The following is a 15,828-nucleotide window of genomic DNA, read 5'->3' as shown; positions in this document are numbered from 1 at the left end:
CTCCCAACTGCCCTCCCCTGCAGGCCTGGTCCCCCCAACTGCCCTCCCCTGCCGGCCTGTTTCACCCCAACTGCCCTCCCCTGCCAGCCTGTTTCACCCCAACTGCCCTCCCCTGCAGGCCTGGTTGCCCCCTGCCCCAACCTGTTCTCCTCTGCTGGCCTGATTGCCCACAACTGCCCTCCCCTGCCAGCCATCTTGTGTCCACATGGGGGTGGCCATCTTTGACCACACGGAGGTGGCCATCTTGTGTGTTGGAGTGATGGTCAATTTGCATATTACTCTTTTATTAGATAGGATGTGATGCCCATACTGACACTTTACTCTGAAAATTTGAATTAGATATTTTGAATATTGCATGAGTGATGATACTCAGTGAATTAAGGTGAAGTTTTCAGTACCATAAATTCTTACCTGTCCAGGTAAATGTCCTTTGTTCTTCTCTTGCTCAAACAGGTAAGATGCATAGCCCATATTGTCACTATTTACAAGATGATTGCTGTTGTTCATGTTGACAGGGTGGATGGCAAACCAGCTGTAACAGAGCAAGAAGCCTAAATTAATGAAGAAAATCAGATAACTGGGGCCAAAAAGGATGACTGGGATTTCTGTTAAGTTCTCCCCAACAGAAAAAAAAAACCAACTTAATGATAGGCATTCCACATTTAGGTGCTTTTGTTGTTAATGAGCTTACATTACTAATAATATACTTAAGAATTCTTATCATTGACTTAAATGTGAAATGCAAAACTATTTTTATGAATAATTCATCATCATCAGCCCAGCAGCAGCAGCTTTTAACAAGAGCCAAGGCTGGTCAGTTATCAGATGATATACCTAAAGAACTGTATAGACATAGACTTTGTCCTTCAAGAAGGCACACATGTAATAATTATTCAAATTAGTCCAAACTAATTCAACAGACACTTATTGAGAGTCTGCTGTGTTCCACACCCTGAATAAACTGCAGTTTGCTTTCAGAATCTTCCAGAAGACAAAGATGTGAAGAAATGCCCTTAATAAAATGTGACAAAGGTTATAAAGTGTTTGGGGACCACAGATGACTAGCAATTATTTCTTAAGGGCATTCCAAGGAGAGAGAACAGCAGAATAACTGCATGGAGGCCTGAAAGAGGATGGTACGCATAATTCAATATAGCCTCCTGCACAGTAATAGCTTAAGTGTAGAGCTATACAGTTTACAAATTAACATCACATCTGCTACTTTATTTGAACTTCACAACAACCCTGAGAGGTAGGCTGTTAATACCTCCACTCTGCAAGGTGTCTCAGAGAAGCAAAACGGTGGCCCACTTGCCATAGGACCAAGGCTCGTGTTTCAGTCTTGTGACACCTTGTCCAGTGGCCTTTATAGATCAAACCTCCACATGGTGAAAAAGATACTTACAGAATGAAAGGCTGTAAAGCAGATTAACTGGAATGATCAAGAAAAGAGACATGCCAATTCATAAAGTTTGAAGCTAATTTAGGATTTTTAAAAAAATATTTTGTTGATTTAATTCTTCACTGAAAACTTTTGAAACATTTCAGCTTACATTCATACCTACATGATACAGTGCCCAAAACTGGACATTTACATAGTGACTGAGCATGTTTGGGGACTTGAAGGTCACCACTTAGGATTCAGTCTTCATTGCCCAATAGATGTATATGTAGGTCAGAGGTGGCCAGCATAACGCCCATGGGGGCTGGGTAAGCAGCGTCAGTGAGGTGAGCTGGTTGGTGCAACAGGGACTAGTGAGGACTGTGGGGATCTGCAGGCACTCACACTGGCAGCTGCCAAATGTGCCATCTGGGAGTGTGAGCCAGGGCTGCCAGATCTTCCAATTTTTTTTTTCAAGAGAAACCACAAACCTTGTTTTTGTGAAATATTTACCTATTTAAAAATTCTTACAGAAATAAATGCATGGAAACAAAGGAGGGGAATGGTTACAAATTAACAGACTTAGGACACGTAGCCAACAAATAGCATTTGTGAACTGTGCTTGGATACTGATTCAAACAAAATAACTATAAAAGACTTATTAGGACCCAACAGAAGGTGACAGGAGATTTGACTTTGGTGGTGGGCACACGGTACAATATACAGATCTTGTAACATAGAAACCCACATCCAAAACCTATATGTTTATGTTGACCAATGTCACCCCAGGAATATTTTTAAAAAGACTTATTGATGCAATCAGGAAAACTAACCATGGGCTGGGCTTTAGATCATATTAAGAAATTTATTTTAATTGTGTTGGCTGTAATAACAGTTATAATTATATTTTTAAAGTGTTTATCTGATAATAAAATATTGATGAGTGAAAAAATATGTCTAGCATTTGCTTTTAAATACTCTAGCAAAACATACAAATAAAAAGGAACAGAAGAATGAAATAGAATGGCAGAATATTGCTAATTGTTGAGTTGATTGAATATTGCTGATTATTGAGCTGATTAATAGTTATGTGTAAATTTATTAGACTAATCACTCTAAATTGGTATATATTTGAAACTTTTCATAGTAGTTTCTTTTTTATCTTGACACCCATTTCAATTTTTTAAAAAAACAGTGTAAGGCCAAATCACCAGCCGGTAGGATTAATTCAATGCCTACGGTATATATCTGCCACTGTGCAAAACGACAGAGGTTTAGGCTGAACACAGTTCAAAGGTCATTCCCTAGAACTTACTTGCAAAAAAACCCTTACATTAGTTTCTATTTTACAGTTTGTCTCTTTCTCCTAACATTTAAGTGCCAAGGAAATTCTACTCTAGTAGTGTTTTCCAATTAGCTGGAGTCTGCTTTTCTGTTTTATTCCATTTGAAAATGGGGTGGTGGCCATGACAATTCCATGACACCCCAGCCAAAATATTTCCATCTAATACAACCACACCGAGGCCGGCCAGACCACAGCCTCTCCAGTGCAATCAAAGGAAAACTGTAGAACAAGTCCATCAGCACTATCATTTAGCATTCATGAGGTGAAGGATTTTCCAAACAGGATCTCGGTTTATCCTTACGAGAACCCATGGAGTCAGATGCTGTCATTATCCTCATTTGACAACCAATAAAAAGAAGTCTCAGAGGGATGACATAACCTGACCAAGGTCACGCAGGTGCAAGTCAAGAAGCAGGATATGAATCCGGGTTTGTCAGACCATAAAGCCCACGTTCTTATCTGCTATGGGATACTGACTCTGTCCCTCTGTTCATTCACTTTCTCATTTCAATGCACATTTTATAACTTTGACTCTGAGCCAGATGCTAGGGACATAGAGATGAATGAGGCATCATCTTGGCCTTAATAAATGCTTCATGGAGAATCTGACATTTGAGCTGGGTTTTAAAAGATGAGTAGGAACCTGGAAGGGGAGGGGGGTCACTGGAGAAAAGTCATTCACTGCAAAGGCATGCATGGGGGATGAGGTGCCAGGTGTACAGATAACAGATAGTCACAGTGGCCAGAGCAGAACACAGAAGGAAAAGAGAGGAGGTGGTTGTGCCATTCATTCAATCCACATGAAGTTATCAGTAGCCACGTGTGTGGCTGCAATTGCATTAAACCCCAAGGAACATAGAGAGGAATCAGCCGTGTTCTATACCATCAAGAAATCATAAAAATATCTGTGGAGAAAGTCAATGCTAAGAATTTTAGTCTACTAATTACACTTCAAACGTGAATTCTTATTTATTTCATTGAGCTATTTTCATTTATTTTAGCCCTTGCAAAATTAATTGAACTTTTTCTCTACAAAAAAATAAAAAAGCATTCAAAAAAAGTTATTTAAATATCAGAATCAGAAGATGCTACATATTTTCTTCTCTGTCCTTTCAAATATGTGCTATTAAAATATCGGGCTTGTCACAGCAACCAAAGTACTGTGGTAATAGTATAAATTATGAATATATATAAAGATATGAACAAAGGTGGTCATTTTAAGTTAAGAAGGCTCTACTCACAGCTTCTTTTATCTGGTCAGAAATATATTCATCAAAGCAAAGTTCAAAAGAGAGGAAGAAAGGTTTAGGTAGTTTCAAAAGAAATTAGACTACAGACATAAAAGGAGGACTATGTCCCTGTTCATAAACATTTTAAAATAATGATTATGTCACAGCTGGGATGTACAAGAGGAAGCAGGGCTCGACTTGAGTCAGCCTGACCCAAGCAAGGTACTGAGGAAAGGCAAGAGAGTTGATATTTTACCCTATTTAGTAGCAAAGTTAGTTAAAATTTCTGAGTCTCTTTTCCCGAGACTGAAAAATAATACATTTCAACTATGCTATGTGAAACATAAACACCAAATTATTATAGACTATTATAATTACTAGAGGCCCGGTGCACAAAAACCGTGCACTCAGCGGGAGGGTGGGGGGTCCCTCAGCCCAGCCTGTGCCCTCTCACAGTCTGGGAGCCCTCAGAGGATGTCCGACTGATGGCTTAGGCCTGCTCGCCCCTGGACATCCTTAGCGCTGCTGCAGAGGCAGGAGAGGCTCCTTCCACTGCTGCTGCGCTCGCCAGCCGTGAGCCCGGCATCTGCCCCCTGGGGGTCAGTGCACACATCACAGTGACCGGTCATTCAGCGTTTCGGCCGATTTGCATATTAGCCTTTTATTATATAGGATTTTTCTCATCTGATGTTATGGAGGCATTTGAAGCAAAAGATTTCTAGGGCATCTTTCAATGTGGACATTGTGTGCTTCCTAATTTGAAACAGGAAAAAAAAAAGCCAAATGCAAAAATTGAGCTTCTTAAATATTCTAAAATAGTAACAAACCATCCTAGGTTCCATTCTCCCAGGCCTGGGCCATCATGTCCCACATGCAGAAAGGTGACTGACAGAGCAGGTAAGTGGAAGCTGAAATCAGGCCGCTGCTCTGCTCACCTACCTAGGCACCTCGGTCAGCTCAGGGAAGGGAACACCTGTGTGTGATTTGCACCAAGGTCCTATGTGCTAGCTGTCACCTTCTATTACCTAAATGTCCACCGATGGGGAAAGAGAATATTGTACATCCATCCATTCAAAGGTAGTGTTTATGAACATGGGAATTCCATGTAATAACAAGGGAGCTTGTTGGATAAATGCAATAGAGGAAGCTGCACTCAGTTGAATAGTTCCCCCCCCCAAAAAAAAAATTCATGTCTACTGGAATCTCAAAATGTGACTTTATTTGGAAATAGAGTTTTTACAAATGTAATCAAGGTAAAAAGCAAGTGATACTGGCTTAGGCTGGGTCTAAACCCGAAGTCTGGTGACCTAGTAGCAAAGAGAGACACAAAGAGAGTTGGAGAAGTAGCTGATGTGAAGATGGAGGCAAAGATTGGAGTGGTATGGCTACAAGCCAAGAATTGCTGAAAGCTTCCAGAAACTAGGGGAGAAGCAGGGGACAGGCTCTCCCTCAGAGCCTCCAGAAGAACCAACCCTGCCAACATCTTGATTTTGAACTTCTGGCCTCCTGACTTGTGAGAATGTTAATTTCTGTTGTTTTGAGCCAGCCAGTCTATAGTAATTTCCTTTGGCAGCCCTAAGAAACTAATACAGAGGCCATACACTCAGTGGCCAGATTATTATGATCTCTGAATGCATAATAATCTGGCCACTCAGTGTGTGTGTGTGTGTGTGTGTGTGTGTGTGTGTGTGTGTGTGTGTGTGTGTGTGTATTAGAGGCCCGGTGCATGAATTCATGCATGGGTGGGGTCTGGCCAGCCTGGCCAGGGGGAGGGGACATGGGCGGTTGGCTGGCCTGCCTGCTGGTCGAACTCCTGGTTGGGGGGACAATTTGCATATTAGCCTTTTATTATAGAGGATATACACTGAGTGGCCAGATTATTATACGTTCAGAGATCATAATAATCTGGCCACTCAGTGTATATCTTAGTGGCTAAGAGTATAGCTCTGCAGTCAGACACAAGTTGCTTAATCTGTTACTTAACAGAAATTACTTATTACAGAACCTCAATATTTAGATCTGTATCATAAAGATAATAGTATCTACCTGACAGCATTTGACAATTAATGGAACAAATACATCTAAAGACTGATCTATACTAAGAATGGAGTAAGTCATGATGATGATGATGATGATGATGATGATACTGATACTTCTGCAGCTGCTGATGATGATGATTATAAGGGGAAAAGAACTATAAAGCTCTGAATACATGTGTGTATATATATTTCCTAAGATTAACACAATGGTGTGAGTGTGTGTGTATTCAAAACATGTATATTCAACTTACATGATATAGGCATGAAATAATTAAATGAGAAAACCCTGCCCTCCTGTGGCAGAGACTTGAGGGCTTACAAAATACCCGTGTGCCAAGTCCTAGCCACCAGATGGGAAGGGAGAATTGAGGGGCTGGGTGAAAATGGTGAAGGGATTGAGAAGTACAGATTGGTAGTTACAGAATAGTCACAGAGATGTACATTCCAGCATAGGAAATATAGTCAATAATATTGTAATAATAGGTGGGTACTTGGAACATTGGGGGGACCACTCTGAAAAGCACATGATTTTTTAACCAGTATGCTATACATTTGAGACTATTACAGAATAGTATTGAATATAAACTGTAATTGAAAAGTAAAGTAAAAAAATAAATAAAAATTTTAAAAATACCCATGTGCTCCTCTATTTCCCAGGGCTACTAGCAGGGTAGCGCATGAGAATAGCTCTGGCATTGGTACATGTGAACAAAAGGACCGCTCAATTTTCATTAGACTTTGCATGAATGGGAAATAAGTCTTCACTGTGTTAAGCCACAAGAATTTCACATTGTCTGCTGTGACACTTGGCGTTCAGTGTCCTGATTAACACACCTCTTTGTCACCTCCCTTACAGTCCTCCTCACCTGCCCTCCTAGAAATTGTTTGGGGAGAGCGAGGAAAGGGCGTTCCCCTGTGTTGTACGGGAAGGGTTATTGGGCCCAGAATTTCACCCAAGGGGTGGCCTGCATTTTAAACAAGCAGAAGCAATGAATACACACCCGCTTTCCCAGATTCAAGGAGGACAGTGAGCGGTAGCCAGAGGGGCCCTTCTGAAGGAATAGGTAAACTTGGTGGCCAGCATCCTGGAGAACCCTCCTACCATCACCGCTCCAGAGGAGAGATGTACATTCTCAACTATTCCTTTTGTTATCTTCAAAAATCCTGGGTGAAAAATCCCCTCTGAATAATGTTACGGGAGAGGTATCCGGCTTGGGTGGATCCCATTAAGTTACTACAGTCAAAATTCTTTTGTCTTACGTGGTATGATTAAGCTATCAACAAAAGTAAAACAAGAAATGACCACAAAGAATATTTTTTAAATTCAGCTTAACTAGAAATTGAAGAAAGAAAAACAATAGTGAGTTGGATTTTGGGGTCTATTTCTTAGCAACCATTGTAAAGGATGATATCACCAAGATTGGCAAGAGCTTGGGACACAACACTGCTCATGTTGGGGAAGCAGGAATGTAACCAGCAAAACCTTTTCAGACAGCCACTTAGCAGTTTATGAGAAAAGCCTTAATCATAAGCATGCCTTTTTGGCTCAGCAATCCCACTTCTAGGAATTTAGTTTAAGGAAATCATTGGCAAACACATAAGGTATCTGTTCAAGAATGCTTATTACAGTGTACTTATGGTGGAAAAAACTATAAACTAAATAGCAAATGATTGCTGGATAGCTGAACACATTATCAGATATATAATAGAATATAGCCATTTTTAAAGGGTGAATTTAAAAAAAATGCTATGTAGCATTGAAAGATATTTATAAGGCGTCTCTAAATGAAAAATGTTACCAAAGTGTACATACAATAAAATATTACTTTTTAAATTAAAAAGTGAATATGATTAGCAAAAGCTCTATAAAGCTATGTAACAAAATGTTAAGAGAAGTTACAAAGTCCCAGGATCACCAAATGATTAAAAACACACACACACATAACAACCACTTGATACAACACCAAGAGAGAACTGTAATGCCAACTATGGACTGTGGGTGAAGGTGACATGTCCATGTATGTTCACCACTTGTAACAAAGGTACCACTCTGGTGTAGGATGTTCCTGGTTGTTGACAGTCAAGGAGGGTGTACGTTGTTGGGAGCCAAGGGGTATATGGGAAACCTTTGTACTTTCTGCTTAAAATTTTTGTGAACTTAAAACTGCTCTAAAAATAAAATCTACTAAAAACAAAAAAAGATTCCAGCCCTGGCACCTGTTACATCTGCCATCTTCTATTCAGGAAAGCACTCCCAGCTCCAGGCAACTTTCAAGGACCAGAGAAATCACCTTCACCTTTTGATGAGGACTGTCACAGCCACTTTATATGGACTACTAGAGGCCCGGTGCATGACATGCGTGCACTGGGTGAGGGGTGGGGGGTCCCTCAGGGCATATCCAACTGGCTTAGCGCTGTTGTGGTGGCGGGGCTCCCACCACTGCCACTGCGTTTGCCAGCCATCAGCCCAGCTTGTGGGAGCACACTGACCCACCAGAGGGCAGCTCCTGCGTTGAGCATCTGCCCTCTGGTGGTCAGTGCGTGTCATAGCGACCAGTGTTTCGCTGTCCGGTCGATTTGCATATTAGCCTTTTATTATATAGGATCTGAGATGATAGTCATTGTGACCATCTTTGGAAACCACAAGTTGCCATTTAAAAATTTTTTTGAAAAGCCCTATCAGCCCTAAAAAGGTAAGAGGTTAGGGGGAAAGCATTGAAAAAGTGCGGCAAATGGCACAAAGTGAAAAGATACAGAAAATAATCCAGATATATAATAATCATAATTCCTGACATCAAACTCACTCATTAAAAAACAAAGATAGAGTAAAAAAAAAGGTATATGCTATTTATAAGAGACACCTCTAAAATGTAAGAACAAAGAAAGAAAATAACAGCAAAATATACATGGAAAATTCTAACCTGCAAAGAGAAATGAGTTAGTATATTAATATAAGACTACATAGACATTGAGATCAAAAAATCATTTTTATATATAGAGTCACTATTTAAAAAAACCCACTTGATAGTCTCAGTACATGGAGATAATATCATTAATATTTTTCACAGTATTTTAAAGCTTCTAGTGCTCAGAGTGAGAGAAACCAAGTAAGCATCCACGTGTACAAAATTACCTTTCAGTCATGCTGACTCCTTATAATATGCTCCATGTAGGGACAGGGCAGAAGAAAATGTACCTGAATATTAACTATGGTTGACTTGATGAAGGATAACTGAGTTAATTTTTCTTTCTACTGTCTTATATTTTTCAAGTTTTCACTGCTGAGTACATATTATTTTTATAAGAGGGGAAAAACTTGGGGAAAAAATAAGAACATTCTAAATCTCTTTGGATTAAGAATTTTCCAGAAATCCAACAATCAAGTAAGTCCAGCGTCTTTTACTAGCTATGACAACTGGTTTTTATGGCTCTGGTTTCTAAACTTGGGACTAATTAAGTTAACAAGCATGATTTATCTGTTATCAGTCAGCTCTCGTTATCAACGAGCCCTTACTAAGCACCTTCACTTTGAAGGACGATAGCTTAGACATCGAATGAAAGCTCACAGCCAGGGCCTATGTATGCTCTCCTGGAGAGAACAAGACAGACAGACAGATAGGAAAGGTGGAGCAGGAAGACGCAGGAAATTTCACAACAGCATAGCAGGGGCAGAACAGGAAAGAGAAATTCAGTGAAGGATGTGACTAGAGAGCAGGGATTCACAAGCCAGTTAATGGTAATGGAGAAGGTTTAAAGACAAGATGAGATGGAGAAAAGAGAAGAGGTCAAGAATGGTTAGTGACAGGCAGTCCCTGAGGTTTCCGCATTTGCTCTCTGAGTGGGGTTAAGTAGACTGAGACAGAATAAGGGCAGAATAGAGAGCCATAGGGAATAGACAGTGGGAGATTATCATTTGAGAAGTCATAGTCTTGGATGGTAAAGAAGATTTACACACACACACCCTGACTGAGGTCTATAAGCCACTCTCATTCAAAAAATTAGTGTAATTTCATAAATTGGATTTTTCTAAGGGGATACAAAAATTATTCATGTAGGTTACACAAGTCACTGTCCCTGTTGTTTTTTAAAATGTGCCTTTAAAGGGCTCCTTTAAATGACCCTTTCTGTAAAAATGAAAGGAGTTTCAGTGTATAAAACAGAAGACAATGGAGCAATTACTCAGACACCTGCTCAGACCTTCCTTACAGTTCTGACGAAGAGAAGCCATGTCATGCCAAATGTTCTCAAAGTGAATTTTGTAAATGCCACACAGCTCCACGTTTTAACTCAGAATTCAAAACATTCCAAACATGTTCTCCACAGCTGGAGAACAATCATTGGCTGTTTTTGCATAAGGCAGTATCAGGCAAAAATATAAAAATATTTCCTTTAGATCAATTGGAGCAAATACTGGCCTTGTATTTGTAGAGGACCTAACAGTCTATGGAATAGTTTCATGCACATAATTCTATTTCTTTCTTCAAGCCATCACCACTCTTTCTAACATTACAAGACCCCTCAACTCCCAACCCCAGCTTAAAACACTTTAATAATTTTCCATTTCCCTCGATTATAAAGACCAAAACTTTTATCATGGTATCTAATCTCTACCACTAACTTTATCTCACAATATCATTTGCACTTTAGCCATGCAGACCTTTTATCAGTTCCTCAAATGGACCATAGAACTTTTGCACATGCTTGTCCAGCTGTGTTAAAAGTTCTTTTCCATTCCCCATTTTGCCAGTTAATTCCTCCCCTTCCTTCAGTTTTCAGCTCTATTGTCACTTCCTCAGGGAAGCCTTTCCCAGTCTCCCCACCATGTCAAATCTCTTTAAGGTAGCTCTACAGGCCTTCCTTTCTTAGCACCTAACTGAATTACAATTACATATGTATCTGTATGACTATTTGAATACCTTTTGTCTGTATCAGTAGACTGTAAGTCCTGAAAAGGTAGCAACTACATCGATTTTTGCTCATCAGTGTATCTATAATAGTAGCTCAGCTAATGACATATATTCCACAATATTGAATGAATGAATACATGAATAGTCTCTGTGTAGAGAGAAGATGCTAAATCTACATTTAATAAGTGTAGAAACTGAGTCTCACAGTGTTTAGGGAATTTGCTCAAGGGGCACAGAATACAAGTATTTGATTCCAAGGTGATTCCAAGGTACCTGATTTCTGATTTCAAGACCAGGAAATGCATCATTCCAAGGACTGGGAAGTGTTGCATGGCACACAGCAGGTGCCTAGTGCAAACTTGTTGAACAAAGAAACAGAAACAAAAATGAAAGTAGAAGGAAATAAATTATGAACTTCAACATTGTGAAGAAAAGAGTCTTGGCCGTGGCCCTGGGCAGGCCACATCACCTTTCTAGGCCTTAGCTGAATTTTGAACTAGATTATCTCTGTTCTCTGCAAAGCTGAGGTTCTATGCTTCCAACTTTCTCATACTTTGGATTCTAACAGCAGGCACCTACATGTGCTGGCTGAGTTCCTTGGCAGCCCAAATTTGACTCTGTTTTGGATCATTTTCAATGTATTCAAAGAGCAACTTACACTATGCAACAAGAGGCACCTGGAGGAGCAATTACATCAAGGATAACATATGGCGGCTATAAAAACAATGGGAGGTTATTTCTGCTTCAGGTCCCAATCACCCAACTAGCCTACAAGACCCTTGAAGATAGGGACTATGACGTATTTGTCATCACATACGCCAAATATACCTGACATTTAGAAAGTCTATTGAGTTAAATGCTAGGCAGCAACTAATCAGTAGATAAATTTATTGTAAGAGATGAGTCCTATTACGTTAACCCACGTAATAAAGTTTATCTTATCAGGGAGCTTTTAGAGTCCTCACTTTAAACCCAAAGAACTAACTCCAATGCTAAGAATTCCAAGCACTCTGATATGCCAATAACGGGGTTTTTAGAAGAGGTAAAATATTATTCTATTTCTTACCTCTTAGCTAAAATTATTGAACTTTTGTCTATGTCAGGCACAAAACTAGAGCTTTGCATGCATTATCTCATTTAATCATCAAACAATCCTGTGAGTTATTATTATTCCCATTTTCAAATAGAATAGTTGAGGTGTAAGTAATTGAGTTACTTTCCCCAAGCCACAGGGTTAAACCTGAACGCTTTACCGCCATGCTATTCTCTACCAACTATGACTGTAGGTCATAGTCTTTAATGTTTATCTTTACCCCTTCTTACTTTTAATTTATTGTTCATTTTACTCACATAGAACCTTTCACTTAAATATTTCCTAATTCTACCTGGCAGAACCTCACCACCTTTACTAACACTTATTATCAACATTTTTAAGAACTTCCTTTACTCCTCAATTTTACACATAAGAAAACTGAGACACGGAGCAGTTACATAACTTGGCCTAAGTAACAGAGCTACAAAGGGTGAGAGCCCAGAGTGAACCCGTGTGCACGCATACAATTTCTTAGGGCATTTCCACATCATTTGGAAGTCTACACGTCAAGGTGTCTGGCACTGTTACCCAGCCTGAGTGAGTCCAATAGCTGTGAGCAAAATCACCTATGAATGTAAATGCCTTATTTTTCAAGAAAAAAAAAATCTCCATATTTCCTTGTTTATAAAAAGGGTGCTAAAATTGGTGCCAAGCTGTAATTTCACGTCATCTGCTTCCTTTAGGTGGCCTCAGTTCTGCTTTCATCACTAACTCGCATTGCCCTACACTAGACTTCCCTTGATCCTTTCAGGAAAATAGGTAAATAACCTCAAATCCATATTCATTTTCCTAGTTGGTCAGACTGGGTTTTTGTTTTTCCGTTTACCAAGAGATAATTGTCTACCATCATAGTAGTTTCACATATAAGATCTTTTATTTTTTATTTAAATATATTTTTATTGTTGACAGTATTACAGGTGTCCCCATGTATAAGATCTTGATATAGTCATAAGCACTCACATTTACTGAGTCTTTATATCAAATGCCAGATGCTGTGCTCAACTTCTTCACCCAGATCCCCCATTTATAGCATCTTTTATTCGCTCTGTGTTGCAGGTGAGAGGCTGAGAACCCTGCCACAGGGCCGACGGCTGCACCTTAGATGTGTCTGATTCCCGAGTCTGAATTCCTAACCATTCAACTAACTCTCAGCCCCTACTTCCACTATTCCAGTCTCTTCCCCACCCCACCCTTGTAATTAAGGAAAGTTATTCACACAGAAAGAAAAAAAGGTAAACAGAGTACCTGATAAGGCCCAAGTCGTCTCCATTCAAATCTACCATTTTCAAGACTAGCATTTCCTTGTCTGTATTCGAAGAATACCTAGCCACCAAAACAAAGAAATGTAGTCAGTTTCACGTTAGAACCTGGGCACCCTGTATGACCGACAGCAGAAGCTGGCACACCAACAAAAACCAACACGCCTCTCAGGAAGCGAGGCTCCTGGACATGCCGCAGTTCAGGGCCTGCACCCAGGACCTCAGTCCTCAGCTGAAGAAATGGCTTGCAACTGTGACCGGTGCTAGGGGCTAGCTGGAGGTGAAATATACACATTTATGTAATATACACACTATTACATAACATGTATTTCTTACAAAAAGGATTTCTCTTTGAAATTTCTACTGAGATCCCATTAGTAGGAAATATGCAAAATCAAAAGCATTCAGGACCTGTGACTAAAATGTTTTTATGTCCTTTCACTCTTTGTCTATTGCAGACAAATGTAAAATGTCAAGTGGTCAAATTGACTGAGATATTATTTTACATCGCCATAGTAGCCAAGTACCCTCTTTGTTGCAAACCTGACTCATCATTTAAAAAGACAAACTAATCATCTCTCTTAATTGTGCCATTCCTTTATTCTCATTTTATTTGTTGTTCTTTCGGTATTTTTATTCAATTATCTCCTTTCTCTTGCCACATTCTCTTGGACTAAGATGATTTCTTCTGAATAACATAATAAAAAGAGCTACTCATTAATTTAACAAATACTTGTTATGCACATTTTTATCTCCATTTAACAAACCAAGAAACTGTGAGCCAATAAATAAAGATAAGTAAATCAGCTGTCATCATCACCATATATCCTAAAGGTCGCCCAGCTAGGAAGTGACAAAGCTAAGACGAGACAGATTCCACAGGCAGGAGTCCTTCAAATATTCACACTGATTCTCACAGCCCTCGAAGTAGGAAGACAGGTTGCTGTGTGTTTTCTGTTTACTTTTTATTTCTGCTTGTCTTAGATTATAAACATGTTTTTAAATTACTTTATCTCTGATACTTTCTTAGGATCCCATCATATTTATCAAGTAAACAACCTTGTTTTATTTTTTTAATTGTTTTTTTAAAGGAAACCCTTCATTTGTGTTTTTTTAATATATATATTTTATTGATTTTTTTACAGAGAGGGATAGAGAGTTAGAAACATCGATGAGAGAGAAACATTGATCAGCTGCCTCCTGCACACCTCCCACTGGGGATGTGCCCACAACCAAGGTACATGCTCTTGACCGGAATCGAACCTGGAACCTTTCAGTCCAAAGGCCGATGCTCTATCCACTGAGCCAAACCGGTTAGGGCACAACCCTGTTTTAGATTCTGTCTCTGTTTCCTAAAGGAAACACATGATTTCACTGTGATAATTACCCTCCTCACCTTAATCTCTCTGCCAGTGGATTTTGAAGGTAAGAATAGGGGCTTCGGTTGATCTGCGTACCATCCACAATTCCTTTATTCATAAAGATCTTTCCTGGTTTCATATTTGTGTGTGCTATCTCAATGCTCTGTGGGTTTTAAAAAAAGAGTTGTCAAGTTAGAAATCCTATTGGGGATAATGACTTAGTCAATATAAACAGAAGAGAACTGTGGACCATTTCCTTGGTCTCCAACCTGTTCCCACTACAGATGAAAGCTGGAGAACCACACAGGCTGGTGTCCTTTGGAGGTAAACAGACTGGCCTTCAGGGTTGAGAGAGAAAGAGTGCTCCGTGTGGAGAAGCACAGTGCCCATCAGCACCGACTGGCGAGTCAGCACGTCTGCCAGTTCAGATGGCCCAAATGGGAGACTCCTACAACATGTAGGTATTTCACCCTCCCCACCCTCTCCATCCCACCACCTTCTCAGACAGAGTTTTTCAAACTTTGCGAAGCACAGTAAGCAATACAGTTTCCATCATAACTTTATACACTTCAGCATATATATTCCACAATGAAGTTCACAATGTGTATGATGCACTATGGTGTTTTCCAATTCGTTTTATTTTAGTTTTATTTTTTTATGTTTGTGGCAACCCATGAAATTGATTTCATAAAGCCATTTATAGATTGCTAGCCACTGTTTGAAAAACAGTGTTGCAAAGAAATGTCTGCCTTTGCCAACTGGGTCCCTGGATTCGGGGGTATGGAGGGGTGGCTTTACAAGATAAAGTAGAGAGAGACTAAACCTGAAAGGCAAAGGAATGAAGAATAAAACATTATCAAGGGTTCTGTGCGAGAAAATAATAAACTGGAAGACAGGAGAGAGAGGAGTACCAAAATGTACCCAAACCATGAGTGGGAGAAAAGTGGGGGGTACTGGTAGGAGCACCAGGTCAGTCTAAAGCTGTTGTAGAGGACTTGAGAAATTTACCAATTAGATCTCCTTTTATGCTCTTCGGGAAATACAAGGAAATGTTTAGAAATACAAGGAAAGATTGGAATTATTTGTAATGTTGGTTCCTTGATGGGTTGATGTCTTTTTGTGTGACCTCGTGCAAGAACAGACCATGTGGGGCCCTATAATTTGTAAGGGTCACATACAAACTGTTTTCTGTCTCTTTAGATGACTGTAAAGTT

General features: G+C 39.7%; 1 protein-coding gene across 6 annotated transcripts in view; it reads right to left on the bottom strand.

Moving 5' to 3' along the window:
- ASAH2 (N-acylsphingosine amidohydrolase 2) overlaps positions 1-15,828 on the bottom strand; it is an 86,681-nt gene that overhangs the window by 31,520 nt on the left and 39,333 nt on the right. For all 6 annotated transcript variants that reach the window (XM_080688332.1, XM_080688331.1, XM_080688334.1 and 3 more), the window contains exons 7-9: positions 14,650-14,777; positions 13,240-13,317; positions 412-532 (exon numbers count right to left, since the gene is read on the bottom strand). In XM_080688332.1, coding sequence (XP_080544458.1) covers positions 412-532; positions 13,240-13,317; positions 14,650-14,777 — 327 coding nt within the window. The remainder of the gene's footprint in view (positions 1-411; positions 533-13,239; positions 13,318-14,649; positions 14,778-15,828) is intronic.

The sequence above is a fragment of the Plecotus auritus genome, assembly GCF_963455305.1.
Source record: "Plecotus auritus genome assembly, chromosome: 9".
In the NCBI taxonomy this organism is placed as follows: domain Eukaryota; kingdom Metazoa; phylum Chordata; class Mammalia; order Chiroptera; family Vespertilionidae; genus Plecotus; species Plecotus auritus.
The sequence above is the reverse complement of the archived record's forward strand: the minus strand, read 5'-3'. Positions and strand labels throughout refer to the sequence as shown.